At 36.8% G+C, this 27,576-nt stretch overlaps 1 protein-coding gene across 1 annotated transcript; it reads right to left on the bottom strand.

Annotated features, from left to right (window-relative positions):
• Positions 1-8,773: 8,773 nt before the first annotated feature.
• On the bottom strand, positions 8,774-26,875 carry LOC134855339 (uncharacterized). Its single transcript, XM_063871836.1, has 8 exons — positions 26,557-26,875; positions 26,080-26,148; positions 25,593-25,761; positions 16,834-16,951; positions 16,029-16,122; positions 14,511-14,709; positions 12,394-12,561; positions 8,774-9,085 (listed from the first exon to the last, which is right to left on the bottom strand). Exons 1-8 carry the CDS (start codon positions 26,666-26,668, stop codon positions 8,971-8,973), a joined length of 1,044 nt encoding a protein of 347 aa, XP_063727906.1. The 5' UTR covers positions 26,669-26,875; the 3' UTR covers positions 8,774-8,970.
• Positions 26,876-27,576: the final 701 nt, after the last annotated feature.

The raw sequence follows: 27,576 nt of genomic DNA, 5'->3' as shown, positions 1-27,576 counted from the left end.
AATGGCTAAATGCGAGTTTTAAAGTTTGATTGAGTTTACCAGTCCCCTTCCATGAATTTTTCTAGCTCGGCGTTGAAAATTTCACTATCTAAGTCGATGTAATTTTCAAAGCAGTTCACGGCATCTCTCAAAGAATCGTCGGTAGAGGCGATGGAGAATTGATCGGGAGATTGGGTGTATGCTAGATCCGGTGTACTGTCTTCCGGTAATGTGTTGCAGATGTGTGTCTGATTATCCAAGGGATTCTCTCTGAATGTTTGTGTGGGGGAGCTCGAGTTGTCATCCTCGTCCAGAGATATAGGGTTAATAGCGGAGCCTGGTTGGTTTTCTAACTCATCTATAATATCTATGTAATATCGCTTACCATAGAACTGTGGGCGACCAACATTTCGACTTGAACGTCGTAAAATAAGTTCGTTACCGGTGGTAGTAGTTTCCTTAGGATGTCTTTCCTCGCTGGTTCCAATTTCATCGGAGGAGTCCTCTATCTCGAAAACTGGGAAATCGACCGGTTTTTCTCCTACCAATGGTTTTGTCAAATCCGAAGGAATGTTTGGGGTCTCCGTTGTCGTAGCCGTAGAAGGTTCGTCGGGTGGGTGTGAGGTAGTTTGAGGTGCTGGTTTTATACTAATTGGGCATTCCGCTGTGTCTGAGAGTTGAGGTTGATCGTCTAAAATCTCAGGTTTTATATTAGTTTGATATGTTTTAGGGTCTAATGATGAGGTAGGTTCTTTGTAAAAATTGTCGTTATCTGAAATGAAGCGTTTTCTTATCATTTCTCTACATGGAAAACCTCCCGCAATCCATTCCCAATCGCTAATGTCCGACGTATCCGACGGAATGAACATGGATTCGTCACCTGCTAAATATCCAGTATTCGACGTCGAGGCTTTATTTCGGTTCTTCTTCGATTTGTTGGATTTTGAAGGCTGGTTTGTTCCTCTAGATCTGGTGGTGACCGGGGTGAACGACTCTGTGTGTCTTCCTGTCTTAGAGTCTGGTTTCCGCGTCTGTTGTGTCTTCGGTTTGTAAGACTTTCTTGGACCTACTTGTAAATCACCGTTAGAGAAAAAAGGAAAGGAGATATTTCCTTTGAATGAACGAATTGTAGAGGATTTAGACTTTGGAATGGCGATGTCCGACTTTCTAATAATTTTTCCGTCGGATAATTTAACCGTGGATTTTGTTGAGTTTATTATTTTCTGGCCTAGTTGTTTATAGAAGAGGTTTCCGTTTATACTTCCGTTAGTTTTCCGTAGTAATTTACCTTTAAACGGACTGCTTAAGGGCACTCGGGATGATGGAGGTTTTGAAGTAGTAGGAAGATCTGAATCGTAGCCTTTCTCCAATGGTGACTGCTTCTTTTTCGGTATGAGGAAGTCTTTGTATCCGTCCTCTATCCGATCGTCAGCGTTCCAGTCGAGGGCCCTTTCTCTGCTTACGATCGACTTCCCTTTGTCTAAAAATCCACCGGATAAATTATTAGATGCCAATTGCTTCCAGATCGTGTTCGGTTTTCTATTAAAGTGTATTTCGAACGGTGAGCATTTAATTTTAGATTGGAAGGAAGATCGTAGATTCCAAATGATTTTCGAAATGGCGGTTTGTAATGTAGGTTTTTGTTGATCCAATGACATTGCTAATAATTTTATTTTTACAGTATGAACAAGTTTTTCTACAAGACCGTTAGAACGATGGTCTCCAACTGTACAAAAAATTAGTTTGATATTAAGAGCATGGCAAAATAATTTAAAATCCTGACTAGTAAAGCAGGATGCGTGGTCGACCCGAATAGATTTTGGAATCCCATCGAGATAGAAATAATCTTGAAGAAATTCGATTACTGTGTTTGATGACGTTGAAGATGTAATTTTTGCTGAAGGGAATTTTGAAAAACGGTCTATACACAATAAGATGTATTTATTGTTTCCCCAGTTGTTATCTAGTGGGCCGGCAAAGTCAAGATTTATTTCCTCATTAGGTTCGAATAAGGTCGGAAGCTCGCTAATTGGTGTAGTTGGTATGATGCTTTTTATATTCTTACCGGTTTGAGTGCATTGTGTGCAATTAATCCCGTGGAAGTAAATTTGTCGATATATGTGTGGCCACCAAATGTATTGTGCCAAGTATTTCATGCCGAATTGGCCAGGGTGAGATTCATGTAAGGTTTTTAAAACGGCGTTTCTAAGTGTAAACGGAATAACCAATTTTCCATCCATATATAATAGTCCGTCGGATTCATGAAGGTCTTTCGAAAATTGGTGTAAGTAACGGGAATTTGAGCTGATGTTATTTACTTTTTTCTGTAGAGTTTTCACAATTAGGTTTAGCAATTCATCGTCTTCCGTTAATAAAGCGAACAATTTTGCATTGAATAATGTATTTAAATCCAAAAGTCTTTCAGGTAACTTGAGGTTTTCTCGGAATTTAGTTACTAACTTCTTGTGTTCTGAGGAAATTTGAAAATCGATAGAGACCTGTATCCCGGAAGTGGAAGGATTTACTACAATTTGGTTATTTGACATATTTACACTATTTATAAGTTTGAGATCCGAAGGATTACTAATTAAGCTACTGTTAAGAATTAAAAAATAGATAAAGGCTGAATTTGATAGAGAAATTTTAGTAAAATCAGTGTTTGAGAAATCCGAAGGAATACATTTAGAGTTACAAAGTTCTGTTCTATAGTGTTTTTGATTGCAGATTGAAATGGAAGAGTTGACGAAATTCAATGCTGTAATTATTACGTGATTTCGTAATTTCGTGTAATGGGAATTTTCCGAAATCGAATTAATTGAATTACGTAATGGATTTTCATTATCCAAAGGATTGAGTGCATTATATTTTTTTTTGGTAGTAGCAACTACAAATTCTTCGTCGTAATGTGATGAGGGAATTGCTTCACCCGAAGGAGTTCTTGAAATTAAGTCTGTAAAACCCATATCTTTTCCCGCTAAATGTTTGATAGTAAAATTGAATGGTAGGAGACGATCTACCCATCTTGTCAATCGGCTATGGTATGTTTTGTTTCCGTGATTTGGTGACAAAGCGGAAAGGAGAGCTTTGTGGTCGGTGATAATTTCAAATTCAGAGCCGTAGAGATAATTTTTGTAATGTTCGACCGCCCATACAACTCCTAATAGCTCTAATTCGTTTGTTGAAAATTTGGATTCATGCGGATTTAAAAATCTTGAAGCAAATGACACTGTTTTCCAAACCTTCTCATGAAGTTGTTCAAGGTATGCACCCAACCCATTATGTGAAGCATCTGTTTTTACTCTCGTGGGCTTTTTTACGTCGAAATGAGTGTTTTCGGTAAGATTTACTATTTCAGATTTAATCTTGACAAAAGCTTTTGAGTGATCTTCATTCCAAAGGAAAATTGACTTCTTGTTTAAAAGAGGTCTAAGCGGGCTTCCGAGGGATGCTAAATTTGGTACAAATTTAATGTACTGATTAGTTGACCGGAAGAATGATCTTGGTTCTTTTAGATTCTTTGAGATTGGAATATCTTTAATTGCTTTGGTTTTATCGAATAGTGGGGCAATTCCGGATTTCGATATTTTAAAACCGAGCCATTCGATTTCTTTTTGGAAGAATTTGCACTTTGACCATTTAACTGCGAAATTGTAAGTGTCTAACGTTGATAAAATTTTTTAAACGATTTTCTTGTGATCGTTAAAACTTCCTTTGGAAGCGACTAATATGTCGTCGAGGTAACAATTTGTAAAAGGAATGTTTCCCAAAGTTGAGTCCATGACTCTCTGAAACTCGTGTGGCATATCGCCGAGTCCGTAAAAACCCGTTAAAAATTGATAAGTGCCTGTTATATCTCCGCCGACTAGACTAAAATTGCATTGGCTGCTAGTAAAATTGTCCAGCGCAAGTTGACTATATGCGTTCTTTAGGTCTAGGTTTGTAAACCATACTTCTCCGACGGAATTGTTTGAAATTTGAGCCGCTACGTTATCAACTAATTCGTGTATATTAGGCATCTGATATTTGTTCTTGTAGATTTGTTTGTTGATAAATTTTGAATCTAGGGCTAGCTTTATCGATTTGTCTTTTTACAAGTAATAACTATCGGACTAATAAATCTGTCCTTGTCACAGTTTTCTAATTTTTTGATGTGTCCTTCGGATTTAAGCCTGTATAATTCTGTTTTTACTGAATCCAGTAAGTGTAAAGGGACCCTCCTGCCTTTTAATTGAATTGGCGTTATGGTTCATGAAAGTGTGTTATTTTTGTTTGATTTTTTATTTTTCCAATCCAAAGGAATAGTTGTTTGAAGGTTTTTCCAATCATTTCTATTTCATTATCTATGTCAAGTGAGGTAACTGAATTGATAGACTTACATGTTCTCTTGTTGGTGAATGTTGCGTATTGTTTTTGTGAAACTTCGATTCCGACTTTTGGTAAATTGTCATTTCCCAAGATATTTCTTTCATGACCTTGAGTTAGGAAGAAGTGACATTCCTTGTGGGACCATCCATTTGAGAAAATTGGGACAATTACTTTTCCAGTGATATTTATTGCATTGTTCGTAAATCCACAATAGAGTTCCTTGGTAGCCTTATCCACTGGATATATTTTCACGTAGGGGTCTCGTAGTTTCAACTCGTGTAACACATTCTGTTTAAGGAAGCTTACAGGGCTTGCTGAATCCACCTGTATATTGAGAATTACTTGGTTTTCGTTTCCTAAGCCGATATTTAGTAGTTTCTTCAGTTCCTTTCCTTGATCGTCGTAGATAGTTGTTACGTTTAATACAGAGTAATCATCGTTATCGCTATGTCCAGACTCTGACCATGCGTTGATTACTCCACAGCATTCTCTATTAGCGTGGTCAATATGTACATCTGGTTGTTCCGAAGGATAATGATGATCTGTATTATTTACAATTTGACTATCCACAATTTTTACATTTTTACGGCGTGATTTACAGAATCTAGTAAAATGTCCTCGATATTTACAAGTCGTACATATTGTATCTTTAGCAGGGCAAACCGCTAGATGTCCTTTTGTAAAATTTCCGCCGCATTTCATACATGTGTTATTTCTTTCAATGTTTAGGGTGGGTTCTCTTTTTACATTAAAATGATTAAAAGATTTGTTGGAAGAATATCCGCTGGATTTAAAAGTATTCGTCATCTTGGTTTGTAATTCCTTTTTCGTCAATCAGGGCTACGTTTAAGGCTTCTAGTGGTGGTAAGGTTTCCGTGAGGAGTTTCCATTGGATATCTGAATTCTTCATGTTATTAATAAAAATATCCCTAATCCATTCATCTTCTCCTGTGGGAATGTCACATCGTTTTGCCATTTCTGCCAGTGCCCCCCAGAATTGTTCTAATGATTCTCTGTCCCTCTGTTTTCTGTTTAGGAGTTTGTGTCATTCGAAGGTTATGTTTGTTTTTCTCACAAAAGCTGTGGACAAATTTTCCCAAAATTCTTTGAAAGAAATTTGTAGAACTTTGACTCTCGTGAACTTTTGGCCAAATTTTTTCTTTTTTTTTCGTTTCCGAGGGCTAGATAAAGTATGGATCTTAGTTTTTTGTCCGCCTATTCCAGTCTCATGCCGTTGAATTTCTTGGTTTCTGACTTTATTGAGGCCATTTCTTCATCATCGAATCTCTTTTGTTCTTGAATATTCCTCTCGATGCGTGATGTTTTTTGAGCGTCGGATTCGTTTTCCGGCCGATTTTCCTTTTCCAATGTTGGGGGAGGTGGGTGATATTGTTCCGTTGGATTCAAAAGATTTTCGATGTCGATATTCTCTTTCGCGATTATTGCTAGCTGGAATAGATCGCTCCACTCTTCCCAAGGAATTGGTGGGTCCACTGTGTGGTTCTGCCAAAATGAAGGTATACCTCTCACGTTTGATTCGTTGCTGTTTGACTGCGCCATGATAAAATGTTCCTTTCTTACGGTTAATTCTACTTAGTTACAAATAAGATATGTTTAAAAAGTGAATTAATCTCTAAGTTAAAACATTAAGAAAATGAGCGGTCATTCTCTCCGTCGGAGAGAATGAAGATGGCAAGGTCAAATCAAGATTAACCAGTTAAGATACTTTAAAGTAATTAGTGAAATAAAACAAATGGTAAGAATCACAACATAGGCCCACTCTAGTATCTGAAGTACTGGCATTACCCAAACTATTTTTTTCCAGAATGATCGGGCAACGATACTGATTCAGAAAAGTATCGGTTCCACCCGATCCGTCCTCGTCTTTACCCAGTTTTGCGGGTCCAAACTTGACCAGGTCCTTCTTGGTATCCGTAGTACTGGCAGTACCCGGACGATTTTGTGCACAAATGATCCGGCAACGATTGCGATGCAGAAAAGTATCGGGTCCACCCGATCCGACCATGTCTTCATCATTTGCTACTTGGCTTAAGTTGACCACAAACTTTTCTAGACTACATTCAGAATTGAAACTAGTCAAAATAGCATTGGGCACGTCTGGAGAATCACCGCTGCCCACAAAATTGTCCACATAAAAGCAATTTTGAAAATTGTTGTCTTGTGTCAAAAGGTTGACATTATAATGGGGCACACTTATTTGTTCTTTGTCCTTGGCTCTGCTAACGATTGTAGTAATCTGCATCCCATTGGAGTTTTTGACGTCATCGTGTAGAAATGAGTGATGCTTCTTCTGGCATTGTTTACACTTTGACTCTGATGTGCAATTTGCAACCGTATGACCAATCCGCAAACAATTGAAGCAACATCGTGACTTGCTCACAATGTCTTTTCTTTCCCGAGTACTAGCTGCTCGAAATGTGCTGCAACTCCAAGTTGTGAGTTTCGTTGCAACCAGGCGTTGGACAGACATGTTTTGTTTGCTTCTCAGATACGTCAATCTGCTTGGCGTCTTGGTGCTTTGCCGTTTTTTGTTCTAGTGAACAAGTTGAGGATTCAATGGATTGTATCCTTGCACCAAGAAATTCCAACAAGTCTGTGTACTTGAGGCAATTGGAGCCCTTTTGTTCCATTGCCCAAGCTTTCTGGCTCTCAGGATCCACTTTTGACAAGAGAGCGTAGAACCATGCATCGTTTTCTACTTTCCTACCGATGGCTTTTATTGACTGACTTACTTCATTGAAAGTCGAATGGAGTGTCTGAGTTGGTATGCATTTTCTGTCTGAATTGCTCTGAATTCGAAAATTTGTTGGAGGAGTGATCTGAGAATGATTCTTTCATCCTTGTATCTTTCTGCTAGGAGTGATCAAGCGATATAGTAATTGTTACTAGTAGTCGCTAAATTCTTGATGAGCTTTTTGGCATCTCCCTTTAAGCAACTTTTCAAATATACAAGCTTCTGTACATCAGAGAGTTTTTCGTTTGAATGGACACCGGTCTCGAATTAGTCTTCAAAGGAGACCCACTCTTTGTATTCCCCTGAGAATGTAGGCAAATTCAATTGTGGCAGTTTGTTTGTAGTGTTGGCATGAGAAACCCTGGTGTTTTCTGGTATTGCATCTGCGCGGATTTGTGGTGAGGATATTCGATTGATTCTTTGTTGAATTGCGAATATTCTTCCTCTTGCTTGTTTCTGTATCTCATACACTTCTTTATATTTCGTGTCTTGTTCGTCTTCATTGTTGATACCGTCTAGCACAGCATCATCAACAGTCGTCAGTCTTTGCAGTTCCATCTGTAGTTTTGCCAATATTTTCTGAAGAGTAACAGTATTTGTACCTGTTACTTCTTGTTCTGCTTGATTCTCTGGTCTCACTAGATTTCTACGGAGGGCATGTTGCTTCCTCTCTAATTGTTTGTGGCTTAGACTCATTGTAGTCTCCGGTTCAGCGGACCAAAATGTAGCTTCGTGATAGCTCAAAGTGAAGAATGTTTATCAAAACAAACTGAATTACGACAAGGTTGCCACGGGTTTCTGAAACTGTGAGTCCAGGTGCTTCTCCAGGGGCACAGGGTAGCCACGGGCCCTGAAACCTCTGTGGCCAGGTGCAAAATTAGGAGAAATGGAGAAATCGATGAAAACTCATGTACAGGGTGGCCACAGTTCCGAAATGTCATTTTTCCAGATCCTCCAGGTCATTTCTTAACATTACTTCAGGTCACAAAACAATTTTTGTTCACTCATGACCTCCGCATTTTTTTCGCAACTGAACGAGCTACCCCCCGCCCCAAATTTTGGAAAGTTCCAATTTTTTTCATTAAATGAACTAAATTAGCAATTTCTTTTATTGCTTGTACCAATTCTCAGGTCTAACTACCCTTGTTTCGACCTCTTGAGAAAAAAGTTTGAAAAATTAGATTTTTCTCCAGGTCGTCCAGGTCATCTCTAGGTCGAAAAATTCTCCAGGTCATCTCTAGGTCAACGTGGCAGCCCTGCACAATGACATTCCTGGGATGCTCCAAGAATTCTACAAATTTGGGAGAATGTGAAATTCAACAAAAAAGGGTGTGTTTGGTTGGGGGGAGTTGAGACATAATATATTATGTACAATGACATTCCTGGGTTGCGCTCCGGAGCATTCGATTGCTTTATCCGCTTTGTGTCCACCCAACATAATCCGGATCTGTTCAACTGCTCCTTCATTGGTCAATCCACGAACATTGATCACGTGAGTAGGCTGGTTTTAAAACAGAATCAAAAGAAGGCACTTTGGGAAAAGTTCGCATAAAGATTAAAGGAATATCCCATTCACATAAAATTATAAATTAAAAACTATACCGCCACAATTTAACCGACTTTGCTTCTAAACTTAAGTACAGTAAAAAGTAAAAGTAAAATATTTCACTGTTTGTTACTTTTTAGATGTGGGTTTCAAATAAATGTTATTCTGACTTGAAATAATCGTAAGAACTAACTTATGCCATATTTTCAAAAAATTTAATTCAATAAATATAGATCCTTTTTTAGTTTGCACGACCATCAAAAACTGGCGATTTCTTCTTTTCCTTTATGATATGATTTTGTTATCGTCTTCAATTCCATTTCGTTTAGGGCACTTTAATCTGGCTCCACAAAAGTCCCAAGTACATATAAAAGATTGTAGAGGTCACAATTAGAGTGAGATAACAGAGCAAGTAGAACGTCACACTTCGTATGTTCTTCCTAAACACAATGTTATTGCAAAAAGATTTATAGCGCGAAATATATCTCTCGTTAAGTGACTCAAATTGGCCCTATTGGCAATATGTAAACGCCAATAACTTTACGACAAATGATCACAGATGAAAGATCTTTTTTAATTTGAGCTCAAGACAAAAATGCCTTTCGGATGATAAATTCCGTCAAAAATGGCTAGTTGAAAAGCCAAAATTTGTCTGGAGAAAAAAAACCCGAGCACAGATATTTCATAATTTTCTTTTAGTTTTCTATTTACACCCCTCCACATCTTTACCCTTTCACCCTTCATCTATTTTTTTTCACGTAAACGCAATCTTCGCAAAAAGTCTAATTCAAAACCATGAGATGAAAAGTCAGGTGGCTTAATCCATATACCTGCTAAGCAAAAAGAATTTCTGAAACTGTTTTTTTTTCAAATTGTACAGACCGTAGGAAACCTATTTTGGTATTAGGAGAAAAATAAAAACTGTTTTTTGCTTCTGCAGGTTGTTTGCCACATGACTTTTGTTCCCAGAGATATTACAATGCTATTATTCGGAAACTCTATTTCTGTAGTGTTTTTTATCTACACGCATGAATCAAGGTAGGAAAAAATTGTTTCATTTTCAACATTTTGCAGACTTTTAGCAAACTTGACTTTTTTTTATCAAAAACAAGACACGCAACAAAACTTCTTAGAAATCAATTAAAATTTTGAATTTTTTCGGCGCTGATTCAGGGATTGAACAGGCCAAACTGTTTATTTTATGCATTGTAAGTAGATTCCGCAGCAAGTTGCGATTTTTAGTGGATCGTGGATCTGTGACTTTGTTTTTTTTCTGTTATCTTCTTTGCTGTTTTGAATGCCACGAGCAAATTGCAAAACATTGTTTCAAAATCACTCTAAAACAGCCAACTTTGCGGAAACCATATCAATCTTTGCCGAATCTGCAGCACTTTGTGTAATTCACAAAGAAAGTTATGTTCATTATACCGACGTTTACAGTTTTGCGGAATCCGCTTCTATTTGCAAAGTCCTTTTTCTTTGTGCGGAACCCGAGCTAAATCTAATGTGACGAAACATTTTACGTTTAAAGTTTAAGTGGGCAGATTGCTCGGAAATGTGTAAGTGGTATCCAGTTACCTTTTTGAACAGATTTTTAGACTTCTCTATGTTTTACCGTGACCTATTAGCATCAAATTGAGCGCCTATTCAGCGCACAGTTTGGCCTCGTAATTTGGAAGTTGCGAATATATCAAAGTAGGCAATTGAAATCAGGGCTTTAAGCTAAAATTTGTCCGCCACTAGGCGACTGGGACATTGTAATAAATTAAGTTCGGCTAATGTTGCGGACATAAATTTGTCGCAGATTTTAACGATTATGATTCTGACGATTGCGATTATCCGGAGACCCAGTGCACTAAGTTCTTGGTGAATAGTTTTAACTAAAAACCGCATTATCCAATATTGCGGAAATAGTTTTGTCCCAGGTTTTGACGATATTGTTTTGACGATTACGATTCTCCGGAGAGCGAGTGCACTAATTTTTGTGTAAAAAACCACAATTTTCTAATGTTGCGAACATAAATTTTTCACAAATTTTGACGATTATGATTTTGACGATTGAAATTCTCGGGAAACCGAGCGCACTAAATTTTTGGTAAAAAAACACATTATTCAATAAGGCTGAAAATTGTTGTCTTTCATTTTTCGTTTGAAGCCGTATAAGTAAGTAAAGAACCAAATGCTGCCACAACTAACTTTTGAAACACCAACTTTTACAGCAAAATTTTCCAGCAGACAACATTTCGAAACTTAGAACACTTATTTTGATTTTTACTGGCTGTTCGTAAGATTCAATACAGTTTGAGAAAAAAATCGAAAGGAGTTTTTGGAAAATTGTATAAGAGTTCGAAGGAGTTGCGCTCCATTGGCCGACGAATCTTGAATTTTTATTAGCCATTTTTGATGAACATTTTTTTTCCATTAAAAACATTTCGATGCCCTGAACTCCAATTTAAAAAGCTATTTACATATGATTTTTTTGCGAACTTGAATATAGCCAATTCAGCCAAAATTGATGAAGAATGCTCGATATATAAAATTATTTTTTTTTGTATATGTATATCGTTGTATAACGCGTAAGCGGCAAAGTAATCCAGCATAGAAGTCGTTTCAAAGTTAGTCGATGAATGCTAGTTAACTTAGTTATTACGTTGTTATATGCAAAATATATCAGTTTGTACTTTAAGAACCGTGTGGGGAATGCTTTTCAAAAGTTTCTGATTATGAACAATTTTTATGGTGTTTTCATCTTTGTTTTCGGCTGATTTCGATTTATACTGGCTTAGAAAACTACTTTGAAGACGTTAAAAGGCAGTTAGAATATTCGAGGCTTTCTACTATTACGAGCAACCCTCACTTTTCTGTGTTTTTAGCTAGATTTTTTTTATAGATTTTATTCTATAGTCAATCATAACTTTAATTGATAAATAAAAATCAAAACCTATCGATGCATATATTGAAAGACACGAAGTCTGACACGACTAGCTTGTAACTGGGTGAAAGTTACCAGCACCAGGCGTTTTTTCAAAAACATTGTATTCTGGAAGTGCGAATTTTTTGGATTGATTTTTTCTAGATGTCTCTGATAAAAAAATAACACTTTGCTGAGAACCTGGCTGCTCTTATGCAACTGTGGGAATCATACATGCACCAGGTGTGGGATTTTTTAAGAACAGTGAATTTTTCGACGCAAATTTCAGTTTTTTTTTTGAAAGTAAGACTTCGCTCGGAACAGGACTTTCCTGTAAAACTGGTGTGTATTTCATGAGAGATTGTTGGAAAACCTGCCTTTAGGAAATTTCAAAAGTTTGATGCGATTTAAACTTTTTAGTTCGTGAGATTTTTCGAATAAAAATCTTTTCAGAAGTAAGAAATTTTTCTATGCTACTTTTGGATTGGCTTCGGAAAAAAATACGACTTAGCCGATGACAGTTGACTGGCCTGTAAGAACTAGACAATAACACATGCACCAGGATTAATTTTTTCGTATGTGCAAATTTTCGATGGCTTTTTTGAATTAAATGTGAAAAAAAAGACAATTCGGAACAATATTTGCCTGTAGAAAACGCATAATACATGTACTACCAGGCAGGATTTTTCTAACATCTGCCTTTTTGAGTGCAACTTAGCTGATGCAGCTTTTTTAAAGATTTTTTTAAAAAAAGAAGACTTTCCTGGGAACCCGTTCATGTAATTTTTTGACCTGGAAACTGGGAAAAATTGGCTGGAGGTTTTAAAAACTGCTTGCCTGTAGAAGCTGGACGAGTAATACATGCCCCAGGCGGGGTTGTTTCGGCCGAACTGGGCTCTGACTTTGGACAGTGCCCTCAATCTGCAGTTGCGTTGCATCTCGTCTGGGTCTGTTTCTCTGAAGGCGGCCATCTTGCCCATCAGAAGGTAGTTGCGAGTGGCAGCTACAAGCTGCTGTTTTATTTTTCAAATTTATTTTGAATTTTGTGAAAAATGAAAAAAAAAAATCAAAAATGGTGAAGGTTGTTGCAGCTGTTTTATTTTGAACTTACAAAAAGTGTTGAAAAAATTAAAAATTGGAGAAAGTAGTTTGCCAAAAATGTTTTAGTTTCATGTTTGCCAAAAATGGAGAAAACGACTATAAGGTGGTTGTTTAGATTTTGTACTTTTGCAGAACATTAGACCAAAAATGAGAAGAACGAACCATTTTTACAGAAAATGGAGAAGCACAATATGTTTTGTTAATTTTTCCGACTTTTGATGGTTTGATATTTTTACAAAAATTAAGGTTGATGAAAACTTGGAAAAAAAACTAAATTTCATGTAAAGTGATTGCAAGAATGAAAAAATATAAAACTTTGCTAAATTGAGAGCAATTTTTGTCAAGCCCAAAATAAGTTCAGTATCGAGGAAAACTGGTTAAAAAATTTCAACTTTTAGTCTAATTTTGAGCAAATAAAGAGAGCCAGCAGGCTTACGATATCATATTTATACTTAGCTCATCCGGGTTCATCGAAAAATCTTATCAGTAATGATTACAGAAAATTGCATGAAAAATCTATGATTAGTGATTAATTTTGTACGGAAAGTGTATGACTAGCATTTTCCGATGAACCAAAAGAATTGATCTTTTAAAAAATTTAATTTCTCAAAATTTTTGGGATGTGTTCGTGGCCGAACACAAGTGACAAGAACCTCGGTTACTCAAACGTAGAGTAACTAAAGGTTTAACCGTCTCGCATTAACAATGCATTGGAAGCGGCCTGAAAATTTTTAAATCTGTCTTTCACAAACATTATCACAAAATTAACAAACTTTTAAATTTAGACAAAAGTTTTCAACGATGATTGCTTTTAAAATTTGAAATTTTAACTTATCATAGATTGATCAAGGCATACATTAAAATATAAGGGTTTTTAAGGTTTTTTAAAAAAAATTATTCTGCGAAAAAGAAAAATAATCCAATAATAGTCTATCCAGGACAACTTAATGCACACAAAAAATTAAATTTTGCTTGCAATTTTTTTTGGGAAACGTTTGTTTGGGTACAAAGTTCGATTTGCGGTAGAAAAAAAAAACAAAACATTTTTTGAGGCAGTTTCAAAAGTTGTAAAAATTTTGTTGTCGCCATCAAAAAAAATTTAGTCATACAATTTCTTTTTATGGAAATTGTATGATTAAATTTTTTTTGACAAAAAGTTCTTTTCTCATTTAGTATGTACACCGGCTTTTATGCCAAAACAAGAAAATAGTTCTTTGAAAAATTGATGACATCAGTTTAGCAACACGTATGAATCTTTTTTTTTTAGTCCTTTTTCTATAAAAAACTGTTGTCTAACTTGCCTGTTTTACTATGACTGTAGAAAATGCTCAAGTTTAAGTTTTTTGTTCAGATCTTCATATCACACCACACAGAAAAAGTTTCATTAATTGGAATTTTTTTTTTGGTTTTTTTAAAGACCATAGTTGAAAGACTTTGTGCTACTTACAAAGTAACCAGTTATCCTTGTTTCAATTGCCTCCTCTTTGGTCGTCTTATTTTAATCACCAAACTTCATTTATAAATGAGTATGAATGAACGCTTAGTTCTTTTTCTTAGTTTTTCTTTATTTTTGCAGAGTTTTTGGCGGTATATTTTTTTGAGTTCTGTCTATATTATATATAGATTATTGAAGAAGGCAGGCATAAATATTTTAAACGAAGACGCTCGACAAGTTTGGTACCTTTTTGGAAATAAATTGTAAACAAATGAAAAAAACAATGGTCGGTTTAAAGTTTCTGCAGAATTTTACAATTTGTTACAAAAAAGGTATCAAACCTATCGTGTAGCGTCTCCTAACATTTGCTTAAAAAACTATTTAGGGCAACAAAAATTCTAAAAAGCCTCTTGTTCCTTTGATGATCCAAGGACAATTCCTGAACCGATATCTGTTCACTCTGTGAACCCCAAATGCGATGAGATACATCGTGAACAAGATCAAGTAGATAAGAAGCAGAATCCACATCAGTAGATTGGGCATCATCTGCACGTAGTTCTGTTGTTTCGATTGCCGACGCAGGCTAACCACGTACAGCGGCACGAGGACAGCATAAACTGAAAAAAAGCAAACTTCGATAAAAATATAAAGAAAAGATTTTCGAAAAAACAAAATTTGTTTTTTTTTTCAGAAAACTAACGTTTCAGTTCGAAAACGATGGTAAATTTGAAAAAAAAACTTTCGAAGAAAAATTCGGAAAAAAATATACGAAAAATATCGCCATATTGTTTTTTTCTTCAATAATGATCCCATAATGAGTTTTCCGCATTCCGGCATCAATTGCAGCTAGGGCAAAATCACATGATCTTGAAAAGCACAGTATCTTCTATTTTCTTGATGGAGTAGAGATTTTCGAAAAAAATGGTTAAATTTTTGTTGGCTGAGCAAATTGGTTTTCCGAGTTCTTCGCAAAAAAAAATCGATAATTTTATTTCGCATAAGTTTTCTGCCCGCATGCAAACTTAAGTAAAAATTGTTGAGAAAAAAAAAACAATTTTAAAGTTTTTCAAATTCTTTTTACTTTTGTTACACATTTCATAATGAATCGTTTTTTTTTCTCTGATGAAATTAATCAAATAGAAGAAGCAAAAAACTTCAGCTGCTAATCTGCTGACAGTACAGAGCTGATTGAAATTATCCGGACAAAACAAACAAAATTTGAACTTTCAAACGCGTTTTTCTCAAATTGAGTTAAGATTAAACAAAAAGTGAAGAGAAAAAAAGTTGCTTAGAATCAAAAATTCATATGGTGCAATTTTTTCTCCAAAATTCTCAACAAAAATTTTACCCCAAAATCGTGTCATTTTGGCTTTTTTCAATTAATCAAGAATTACACCGAAACTACTTTGTTAATTGATGAGAAAATTTTATCACAAGAAGCCTCCTACATAGCCCAACAAACTTTAAGAGTTAAATCTCCAAAAACCAGTATATAAGAAAAGTTTGTACTTGATAGTCATTAAATGTAATTTTTACTATTTAAAACCGAGAATCTCTGTTTAAAAACAAATTTTAAACAATTTGCGCAAACTTTTGGAGATTTAACCCTTCTTAAACTTTGTTGGGCTATGTAGGAGGCTTCTTGTGATAAGTTTTTCTCATCAATTAACCAAGTAGTTTCAGTGTAATTCTTGATTAATTGAAAAAAGCCAAAATGACCCATTTTTGGGGTAAAATTTTGGTTGAGAATTTTGGAGAAAAAAATGCACCATATGAATTTTGATAAAATTCTGAGCAACTTTGTTCTCTTCACTTTTTGTCTAATCTTGACCCAATTTGAGAAAAACGCATTTGAAAATTCAAGTTTTGTTCGTTTTGTCCGGATAATTTAAATCAGCACTGTATTACGAACAAAAAAATTCAAATATAATCTCACCAATTGTTGCCAGTTCGAATGTCACAGACACCATGCCACCGCAACAACCTCTCCCCCCTACTGGAAACGCCCGATGACATCCACTCCCTATATTCTATTTTTGAAAAGCACAAACATGGTCGATGAGTCATTACACTATCGATGAAATCGTTTTGAAGGACACTTCTTGAATTTAGGTTTTTTTTTTCTAGTAATAATCCTAAATTGGCGCAACTAAGTGTGTGCCTACTAGCTCGCACTTGCCGTCTAGCTTCAATTCAACAATAAGTAGCAAAAAATTAGATTAGATAGCGTTAACTTAAAAGTGCATCTGCAAAATTTCAATTTTTAGGAGACTTTAGACACTTTTTGTTCAAAAAATAAAACCTGTCGGAAAGGTCATTTGCTGTTTTTGATTAGTTTTTCATTTTCAAATTCTTAAGCCACTGCATGGTCGGTTATGGCTGCAGCCTAAATTGTTGAACTTTGTGAAAGTTAAAACCGCACAAAACGGCCTTGAATTGGCAAATAAAATTTTAAAAAATTTTCGTTCAAAATTTTTTTTTGACTTTTTTTAAATTTTTGTTTGTTCTTTGTTTGAAGACAAGTTTTATCGCTCATGCCTAATTAACTAATTTTTTCGCATATGTATAGTTTTATCATCAGACCGCGTAAAAAATGACACTACTATGAAGATTTTTATCATTTGAAGAACTTTAGTTTTTAGTTTTTATGAATATGATCGGAACACTCTGTGCTACTTGAACAGCAACCGGATAAAATCGCTTTTTATTTTGTTCGTGGGACCCATCTAACACATTTGTACCTTGTTGACTCTTCTCAGTTGATTAAATGTCTCACTTAGCCGATTAGCTTTCGCGAGAACTCCCCAAGAACACTTAGTCCAAGCGTCAAACTGCAGGGCCTCGTGGGTTCGATCCCCGCTGCAGTCAAAAAGGTATTATAAAACGTCAGATTTTATATTTGAAAACAAGAACATAGTTAAAACAAAAGTTAAGGTGTCCAAGAAAAATGGATAGAGCACCAAATAAATTTTCAGCGATATATACATATGCAAAACTCAAAATTGGAAGGCAAATCAATGTTTGAAGCTACCATACATGAAAAACTCCAAAAAAATTTGTCGGAAAAAAAAGATAAAATTTTACTAAGCCAAACTGTGCATTTTGTGAATTTTAAGCGGTTTCCCCAACTGGCAAAAACTAGGTTTGTCGGGGAATCAGGAAAATTGCTATTTTCCTTTGATCTCCTCTGCTGTTTTGGATTCCACAGACAAATAGCTGAAACACTGTGTTGCTCAAAATCACTCCGAAACAGCAATTTTGTTGGAATCCGCAACAAAATGGTTGGAATCCGGAACCAGCTTGTGCAATCCATGAACAATTGGAAATAAAGGAGTTTAGTAAACTAAAACTATCTCGAAATCCGCAACTGTAAGTGGCATCCGCAAATTGTAAGCGGAACCCGCAAATTCTAAGCAGAATCCGCAAAATCTAAGCGGAATCCGCAAATTGTACGAGGAATTCGAGAAACTTTGCGGAATCCACGTACATTTGCGGAAAAATTGCTTCTATTCGCTTGTTGTGGAATCCACCAGAAAACTAAATACCGACAAAACTTACACGGAGATTCAGTAAATGGATTCCACTTACACTTTGGAACCAGTTTAAAGACTTGTCTATGGAATCGAGGAACATACAGACACAAGTTTGTGCGCCTATCAGAAGCACCGTTTGGCCTCGTAATGTACTTTGAGAGAAGATTTTATTAGTTTTTTCACTTGAATTGTGTAAGTATGAAAAACAAATGTAAACTGGAACTATAAATGCAGTAAAAGCAAAGCCAAATAATAACACATGCCGAAGGATCTAAACCAAAGTCCAAATCCAGTTCGATCCCCCTATCGTAGATTCGAGCCCCCTCATAGACCATATGGTCATTTAGTTGTTAATAGGGAAAGGGTTCGGTTACCTTATCTTTTTACGTAATGGTAGTGTCATAGTTATGCAACAATCATCCGCAAATTGTATTCAAATTGTACGCAACAATCATCTGGATTCCGCCAAATCACGTAATAATTACGTTATTGTGCAAATGCTACGGAAGCTCGTATACCGAGCTCGATTAAACGTAAAGCGTAAAACAATCAATCTTGACCCTGTCTGACATCGAAAAGTCAAGTTTCTGGCTGCCAGTTTTGGTTTTTGATGTCAACTATTGCATCATAAATGATACGTTAATGGTTTCGTGTGGGGTTTAGGATTAATAGTCTGCGATAATGGTTGCTTCTATTCAGAAATTTTTTAATGCTCTCTGCTTTTATTATCGATTTATATCTGCCGTTAATTTCACAATAAACTCTCAGTAAGTTGACACTTTTAGAAACTGTTTTTTTTTTCATGAAATACCTACAACCGATCTACCCTACAACAGCCGGGCCCAAGTTTGAGTGGTAGAATCATGGTCGGCTGACGATAACTGCCACGAAAACCATACTAGTTTTGGCAAAAAAGTCAGACAACAGTTGATCAACAAGTTGACGCACGCAAACTGCCATCAGGCGTACACAAACCTCAAACATCGCAAAATATATTCTGGTATTTGTATTGCTATTCCTGGCTTAACTTTTAATTATAGCGCAGTAAACCGTCAAAAAACTGTTCAATAATATTTGAAAAATAATTTATCTAATAGGACTGATATAGTTATCTGGCGTGATCTTATTATTAATGTTGACAGTCGACATCCTAATTGTCAAAAACGAGCTCTCTCTCAGAACGAAATATGAATATCCTAAATTAAGATAAACATAAAATAATTTCTATTAAAGACTGTTAGAGCACTGGAACGCCATATTTATATAACGTTCTGGGTAAATTTGGTAAATTGGTAATAAATCTTACAAAAGGTCTTGTATCAAAAAGAAAAACGAAGGATGAGCTTTTACTCCGCCAATATCTTGTATTTCATCAAGAAGCTCACCTTGAATTGAGAACATTCACAGTAGTCAGAAGATACTAAAAAACATACGCATTTTCGAACTTAAGAAAGTAAAGAATCCCAGAAAAAACGTAGAACGGAAACGAACTGCCGCCTAGCTGCAATAGCAGCCCAGTCTCAACAAGTTGATTTATAATTTAATTTAAAAATTTTTTGTGACTATAACTGTTCCTTTTTAACCGATCGCCGTAAATCCTAAGTTGAAGTTGGCTCCCCTCCCTTCTCAGTCAAGTAAAGTGTGACTATCATCTTGCAACTAAAGTTTATTTTGTGAAGGTGTGGGGAGTGACATCGCACTTGATTTGAGCACCGCTTTTTTCGGAAAGTCCTTATTCAAAAATTTTCTAGCTTAGTTTAATATTTAGTCATAACAGACAAGCACACTCCAACAATCAATACTATACTAAGCTCAGAAACTGTCTCCAATCAAATGTGAGGGTAGTTAAAGTTGACAGGCTGATCAGTCAGTGCAAAGCAGCTTTGGAAAACGCTATAAGAAAGACTGATGCATTGCGTAGCCACGCTTATAACACTGTTGAACCGAGTAAAGGGCTCGAGGATCTTGAGTTGTGCTTAAAGAAAATAACTGACGCCCACGACAAGCTTCTGAAAAAAACACAGAAGGATTTAAACTCGGGTGAAACTTTGCGTTTGGATTCTGGAGATGAAAAATCACGAGTACCTCAAACATCGAAATTTTCCTCCATCTTAAGCAGATCAACCCGTTACATCTCAACACACTCTAAAACTGCTTCAAGGACCTCAAGTCAACGCAGATGATAACTAGAAAGAGCAAATTTAAGTCGCGGGGAAAATTAAAGGCGAAACGAGGCTGCTGTTTTCTTTAAGCAAAAGGCAAACCAGTTGGATTTGGAGAAAAGTTTGTCGAAGACAATCAAAAGAAGTTGGTTGAGGCAAAAACTGTCGATGAAGAAAGACGATGAATCGACTGACACAAAATGAATCACAGATCAATCTGCACATGAGCAAAGTTTGTTTTTCAGCGCTAACACGGCTTCCCCTCAGGTTCGAAAGAAAGACTTGGTGAATGTCGCCATCGAAAACCAGTCATCTCAGGCGACGACTGTCATAAATTTTGCTCCTCAAAGTGATTTGCAACCACACAACAACCTCAATTTGAATGTATCATCTGTCTTACTGGTGGGAACTCGTCAGGAAAGTACTTTCTTCTTTGTTCCAAAATGTTTCAACACAATAGAAGCCCTCACGTCAGCTGAACCCATCACCGCCCACTAATCTGGAATACCGCTTCCATCACCACTACCACTAGCTCCCCCGCTTGCTCCAAAAACTTTTGTTTCTTCAAATTCAGGAATATCATTGGAAGCTTCGCCTATTTCCAGTAAACGCAACTATATTTATGTCACCTCAGCCGTTGAACGTAACTTTGAGTATACCTCCGCATTCAAGTCTCACTCAACCAACAAGCTTCGCATCGGTACAACCGACCTTTACTCGTCCTCAATTATGTCATTAGATACCGAAAAGGACTAATTTAAGCCGAAGTGCATGAGCGCATGTGTTTCTCTAGTAAACCGGAAGGCAATTCTCCATGAACAAAGACCGAACGCTCCTAAAGTTTTTTCGGCAAACCCGCAAATAAAAACGGGACAAATCCTCAGTATAATCCCTGTTTGCAATGTAAAAGCAATCATCTATTTGAGAAAAGTAGCGCCTACGAAGAAAAAAAATCAACTCAGCGCGCTAATTTCTCTACTGAGAGCAAACTTTGTTTTTGCGACCTTCAAGAAAATCATATGTTTACGAAATGCCCTATTTTGAAAACATGTTCCAAACCCAAAAGCAAGTGCACTCACAATGTGTTTTTGCATGGAGCTGAGCTCATTTTTCCAGCTCGTACTCCGTAAAAAACTCATCTGGCCATGCACTCCCCGCAACTGTAAATAATCCTGCAGTTAAAACACAATCAAAGCCAAAATTCACGGAGTTCCACTTGTCCAACATCATAATGAGTGTCAAAAGCCTAATGCCTATCGCAAGTCTATCCATTTCATTCAGTACTTATGAAACTAATGAACGCGTGTTATGTAACGCAGCCTGCAATTCTTCTTGTTTGTCATCTTATCTCGAATAGACTTAACCTGACAGGTCAAACAATTAAACTTATTTGTAAAATTAATTCAATTCCACCGAGGTTATTGCCCCAGAATAAGTTGGTTAAATGTCACATCTGAATTAAATCGAGAAATATTTGTCTCTGTCTGAGCTTATGTCAAAGATGAAAATAAATTAGGTTCAGTTACAACCAATGTCCCCAAGTTGCAATAAAACTATCCTCACTTGGAACCTAGTTATCCCGCCGAATACCGATATGCGGGTGTAGGAATGATATTAGGTCAAGATGTCTATGAGTATATTCGTCCCCTTGAGTACTACCAATATAAAAGTGAAAAAAAAACTCCTTTCGCCGTTCGTCTTCCCATTGGAAAGGGTCTTAAAAGTCTCTTTTTTCTCCTGTGATCTAATCTCCACAAGCTTAAAATGCAATATCGATGATGTAAATTTTGAAGTGCAGATCAAACCCTGGTATGAACTCGAGTCATACAGAGCCTACAAGAAATTCCTCAGTCGATAAGAGGGCGAATCAAAAAGTTGAGTCATCTACCATAAAAGATGGTCATAGATACTCCGTCGGCATGCTCTGGTCTCAAAACAACTCAGAGTTACCAAATAATTGCTTCCCAGTAAACGTCTTTGGAGAAGTTTAAAAATATTTAAAGATTCATGAGCAAAAACAATTTGTTATGTCAAAGGTATCTAAGCAAAATTAACGCCCACGACCCCTTGAAACCGTTTCGTTAAGGAATGGTATCTTCCATACCAATCGGTGAATAACGCCAACAATCCGAAAAAATTTGGTGCGTCCTAAATGGAGCATCGAATTTTTGATGAATCTTCCCTCAATAAAGCTCTCCTGGTAGGCACCGGCTTGCTTTGAAGCCTTTTATTCGTTCTAATGAGGTTCCGTCAGCAAAAGTATGCTGTATCTGCTGATATAGAAGGAATGTTTTATGAGGTTGGCGTGCTTGAATTTGATCAACCATCACTGCAATTCATGTGGCGGGAGGACAACATATCCGATGTGCAAATGTAACAATCACGCGACACATCATCGGAACTCGAGACTCCTCCACATGTGCTAGCCGCGTGTCAATCAAGCCCTTTTCCAAGGGCAGCTTCGGAAGCAATGAAAAAATTATATATGGACAATTACCTTGACTCGTTGAAACACCCTGAAGCTTTGAAAAGAATTAAAGACCTTACAGAACTTTCTTAATTGGGAGGTTTCAAATTGACAAAACTTGTAAGGAAGATAAATGTTATACAAAGTGAGCTATGTACGTCGAGCGACAAATTAAGTCAATTCAAAGAACTTTTAGGCAGTTAAAATGGGACCACATACATGACACATTAGTGATCAGCCGAGGCGTAAATAGAGATTTGAAAAACAATGTTACAGCACACGATCCTAAGCTTTGTCTCCTCAATCTTCGACCCCACAGTGTTGGTCGCTCCATACGCTGTTAGAGCGCGTCTCCTCTTTAAAGGATTCCAGCCTACCTATCTTAGATCAGCTAACATTTCCGCGCTGCTATTTTCCGTTTGCATTGACAAAGTTGAATTAGTTCGCAAGAGGTCTTCTGCGCTATTGAAACCCAAGAGACCAAACTCTCATGGAGGCTTAGTCTATACCTAAACTAGAATTGTAAGCTGCCTTATTGGCGATACGCCTCGAGGAAGAAATTTTTAAAGCATTAAAATCTCGATGAACCATGTATTCAAGTACACAGACAGCACCACCGTGCTCCGGTGGCTTCATTTGCCATTGAAGCAACCAGTTTTTGTCGCAAACCTACTAGGCCAAATTCTTGAAGTCACCACTGTTGACGAGTGGTATCATTTCGACACCGGAAACAATCTCGCAGACACGGTCACCCGAGGTTTTGCCGCCGAAGCTTTAAAAGACAGCAGCTGAACCCAAAGTCCAAGCTTCCTAAGAACCCACGACTGGCCTTTCTGTCCGATTGTTGAGGCAGTCACCGAAATAAATGTCCCGTTGACGATGTTGTTGATTTCGCATCAAATTTTGTCGCAAACCTGTCACCAATTAAACCCGTCACCAATTGGCCTGAAAACAGCTCTTTCGTTGATCTATTACGCACCAGAGCATTCATCCCCAGATTAAGTCCGTAGTTCCGACGTCAACGGGAAGCAACACTTAGAATTGTAAAACTTTTTGAGCTCGAAAATGCAAAATAGAAATTAGTTTAGCTTCTGTCACAAAAAGAAGCACTCGCGTCAGAGTTCAAGTTACTAAATTCTGAGACATAATTAAAGCACTTAAGTCCTATTGCAACACTCTCTTCCTTTATTGGTACTGGTGGTTTTCTCTTGTCGACGGCCCGCATAAGCCATCTTTCTGAAATCAGAACAACACAACATCATACTTGATAGTCATCACCACTTAGTGAAAATATTTGTAGGTCATCTGCAAATGAATAATGAGCTTTAGTCTATAGACTATCTAAGTTCAGTCTTCCAGTTGGATTATGCCGTCTTTAAACCATAGTCCCTAATTCGCAACATTGAACTTAATTGCAAGATTTGTCGAAAAAGGAAGGCGGAAACCGTCACACGTTTAATGTCTGAACTACCAATCGAGTACCTGTTTGACACAAGAACCATCCACATAGAAGTCGTTCTGTCAATGAATTCTAGCTCCTGCGTGTTGGGATAAGAAAAGATCATAGCTAGGCGTTGAACCCCATCAAAAATTTGGTCTGACAATGGAAATAGTTTTTTCGGCGCAGAGTAGAGCTAGAGCTTCTTCTGTGCACCCGAGCGTGGAATGACCCCGCATCCGCCCTTCTTTTTCATAAAGGTATAGAATGGAATAACAACCCTTCATCAACGCCACACCATCAGCGCCCATCGCCTTGTATGTGGTTGCAGGAGAGTGTTATATTCGATATTTATACCTTGCAAATGAAGAAGTTTTTCAGACAACTTTCTTGATCAGTCCTTAAATGTGAGTCCACTTACAACTGTTAGCAGTGACTCAAATAAGCTTGATGCACTTACGCTTAACCATTTTCAAGTGGGACAGCATTCGTAAGTTTTCCACCGCGAGCGCTTCCACGGTGCACAAGCATATGCCAACGCCATCTGGACTCGATGGTTACGAGAGTACGTACAAACGCCTTAAATGGCACAAACGGCATAAGTGGCAAACACCCGCTGAAGATGGCCTGAAGTTCGGAGATATTGTATGGGTTGTAGAGGAAAGTAGCCCCCGGGGATACTACCCCCCTAGCACGTATCTTCAACCTGAATTTTGGCAAAGATGCGGTCGCCCGCTCCACATTCCTGAATTTCGCCACAGGAGAATTTAATCATCCTCTGGTCAAACTTGTTCCGGTATTAGCTCCTTTGAGGCCCGAGGATGTTTCCACTTGAAATGTAAGTGTGAAAAGCACTTGTACACTGGAACTATAAATGCAGTGAAACCAAAGCCAAATAAGAACACATGGCCGAGCGGTCTAAGCTGAAGTAAGAGTCTTGTTGCAGACCTCCGTGCGTAAACTCGATCCACCCAAGGCCATATGGCCATTTAGTTGTCAACAGGGAAAAGGGCTTGTTTACCTTTTTTATACTAATATTACGTAAAAAATGTATTAGTCATGTAAAAGTTATGCAATAATTACGTAACAAATATCTAATTGTGTAAATACTACGGAAGCTCGTATACCCAGTTCGAATAAACGTAAAACATAAAACAATCAATCTTGACCTTGTCTGACCTCGAAAAGACAAATTTTTGGCTGCCAGTTTTGGTTTTTACTGTCAACTATTGCAGCATAAAATGATACGTTAATGGTTTTGTGTGGGTTTTAGGATTATTAGTCTGTGTTAACGGTTGCTTCTTTTCAGAAATTTTTTGATACTTTCTGATTTTATTATCGATTCATATCTGCTGTTAATTTCACAATAAAATCTCCTTAAATTGACGTTTTCAGAAACTGTTTTTTCATGAAATACCGAAAACCGATCTATCCTACAACACGCGGGCCTAACTCTGAGTGGTAGAAATAAATAGCCTTCCTTTGACATTTTAAAACACATTTGGCGTAAAAGTTTTTTTCTATAGACACGCATAGATATCTGCAGAGTTTTAGCACAAATTTTTGGAATTCTCAGTTTTCGAAGCCACTTTTTTTATTTATTAGCAAACAATTAAAAACAATTCAAATCAAAAAAAGTATGTAAAAGGAAGCAGAAGTAGATATTGAAACATTATTGCTAGTTGAGGACCAAGTGAACAGTCTCGCGCCTAAACAAATTTTGTCCAAAGAACGTTCAATTGGTTGGAATTCTGATTTTTTAACCAATCAGATTTGAGCATAGTCATGCAGTCCTCACTGCTAGAACTTGTCAATTATTTTTAGGAGGAAGATTGTTCTATTGGTCGGTTATGAGGGGGGGGGGGGGTGTTTACAGACTAGACTTGAGATAATTACGTACGCAGAAACTGTGTTTTCAGACACAATTGACTCCCTCCTCTGTCTTGCATTGTTCTCATTCCCGGGATTCACCAGGAAGATGTTGACATTCCGCGGAGCAGCTACAGGCTGAGGCGACGGAGGTCTGGCCAGCTCATTCGGGCGCCCGGCATTTGCCCAGTTTGTGCCACCTTTAATAATAATAATAATAATTTTATTACATATGAGTCATTACATATGTTCCGATAAATTTGTTTGAATAAATATCTTTATATTTTTGGTTAGCAACACCATGAAAGACGTCCTAAGGTAGTTATTTTTGTTATTGAAACAGTCAGTCAAGTAAATCTTATGTATTCATTTATAACAGAGACGTGCGGTGGCACTTTTGACGGCAGGGAGGAGGGGGGGGGGGGATGGAGAGTTTTGGTCAACGTTTTTTTTTAGTTGTTCGTGTTAACAAAAGTCGACTTTTGGATACCGACTTTTGGTAAAAATAAATGGTTTACCCGTGTTTGGATCGTAAGCTCGGTAAGACGGAGGACGAAATGGGACATTTGACATTCCTGGTTGGGGAACTGATGATTCAATTAGACTCTTTTTCCTTGTTTGGACACCTCGGAGATTCGAACTCAAGACTCTTGATCGAATCTAGACTTAAAATTCAGAAAAGTTTAGTAATTTTTGTAATTAAAAACAAAAGATACTATTTTAATTCTGCAAATAGAAAGCCCTACGCCTTTTACCCAAAAAAAAGCTTTCAGCGGAAGAAAAATTTAAGAAGAATATTCATGACAATATTTCTATTATGCTGGTTTAGGCGTCAATTTTGACTTCAAAATGCATGTTTTAGGTTTCGTTTAGGTTTCAAAAAATACTTCTGATTTTTCGAAGCCTGAAAAATAAGAGCTACATGTGAAAAACTCAGAGAAAAGCGACAGATATAAGAAAAATAAATAGAAATAAAAATTAGGGTGAAAAAGAGCCTAGTGGCGTTGTCATGGCAGTATTAGCCCCATAATCGTAGGCGGGTGGTGGAAGTTGACAGGGGGGTTGGTCGTTTTCCGAGAAACTCATCGGGGGTGCGGTTGGTTCCATAGTTTCCCAATTTCAATAAAATCCAGAAATTCTACAAATATCCGAAACAAGAGGATGATTAAATAAAAGTTAACTAGTATAAACACGACTAATTCTTAGCTGTGAGTGATTTGACCGATGGTAGATTTAGTTAGGAGCTTAGTTATTTGTCAAATATTCGTCGCGTAGTTATAATATTTCTAATATTCACCGATGCTTGAAAGCTATTTTAAGTTATTGCTATGTCGAAGCATCTCTTTTGAGTTTGGACTTGGAGTTGACTCTGGTATTTAACGATGAAGGTGCTGAAAACTAGCTTGCTGCCATATTTGAAAGCCAATTCAATGATGCCCACATGATTAAAAGAAATAACAAGCTTTCGAGAATTAGTTTTTCGATCGTGCGGAATGGTTGGAATTTATTACGTCATTTTGATTTGAAATTAAAAAGCTTCGAACTCACGAATCCAAAACATATGCACTCAAAAAAGATGTAGAATGGGATTTAAACCAAAAAATCGATTTAAATCGGATCTTAACCAAATAAAAAATCAAACTTCAAATTTTTTTGCTTTGAATTCAACGAACAAATTTTTGCAACTCAATATAATCATTCTACGATGTACAAGTGTATTCGATTAAAATTCGTGAGCGCTTAGTTCGTTTTCGAACAATGATTTACAGAGACAGATGCGCACGACGAGTTCAAAGTCAACTTCGAAATCTTGAAATGTTTTAATTTTTTTTTCATAAAAAAAAACTTTTTTAATGATTCCCAATGCGCTAAAATAGAAAGTATTGGCTCAAAAGGGTGAAAAAATAGCTTCTCGAGAAAAATAATTCCGCTTTAATTTAAACACCACTAGATTTTTATTATGATCGATTTTACGACTTTTTTGTTTTTGCTTCATTGATTAAAACAAAATACAA

This window comes from Symsagittifera roscoffensis, chromosome 10 (assembly GCF_963678635.1).
Source record: "Symsagittifera roscoffensis chromosome 10, txSymRosc1.1, whole genome shotgun sequence".
Classification (NCBI taxonomy): domain Eukaryota; kingdom Metazoa; phylum Xenacoelomorpha; order Acoela; family Convolutidae; genus Symsagittifera; species Symsagittifera roscoffensis.
This window is presented reverse-complemented; position numbering and strand designations above follow the sequence as displayed.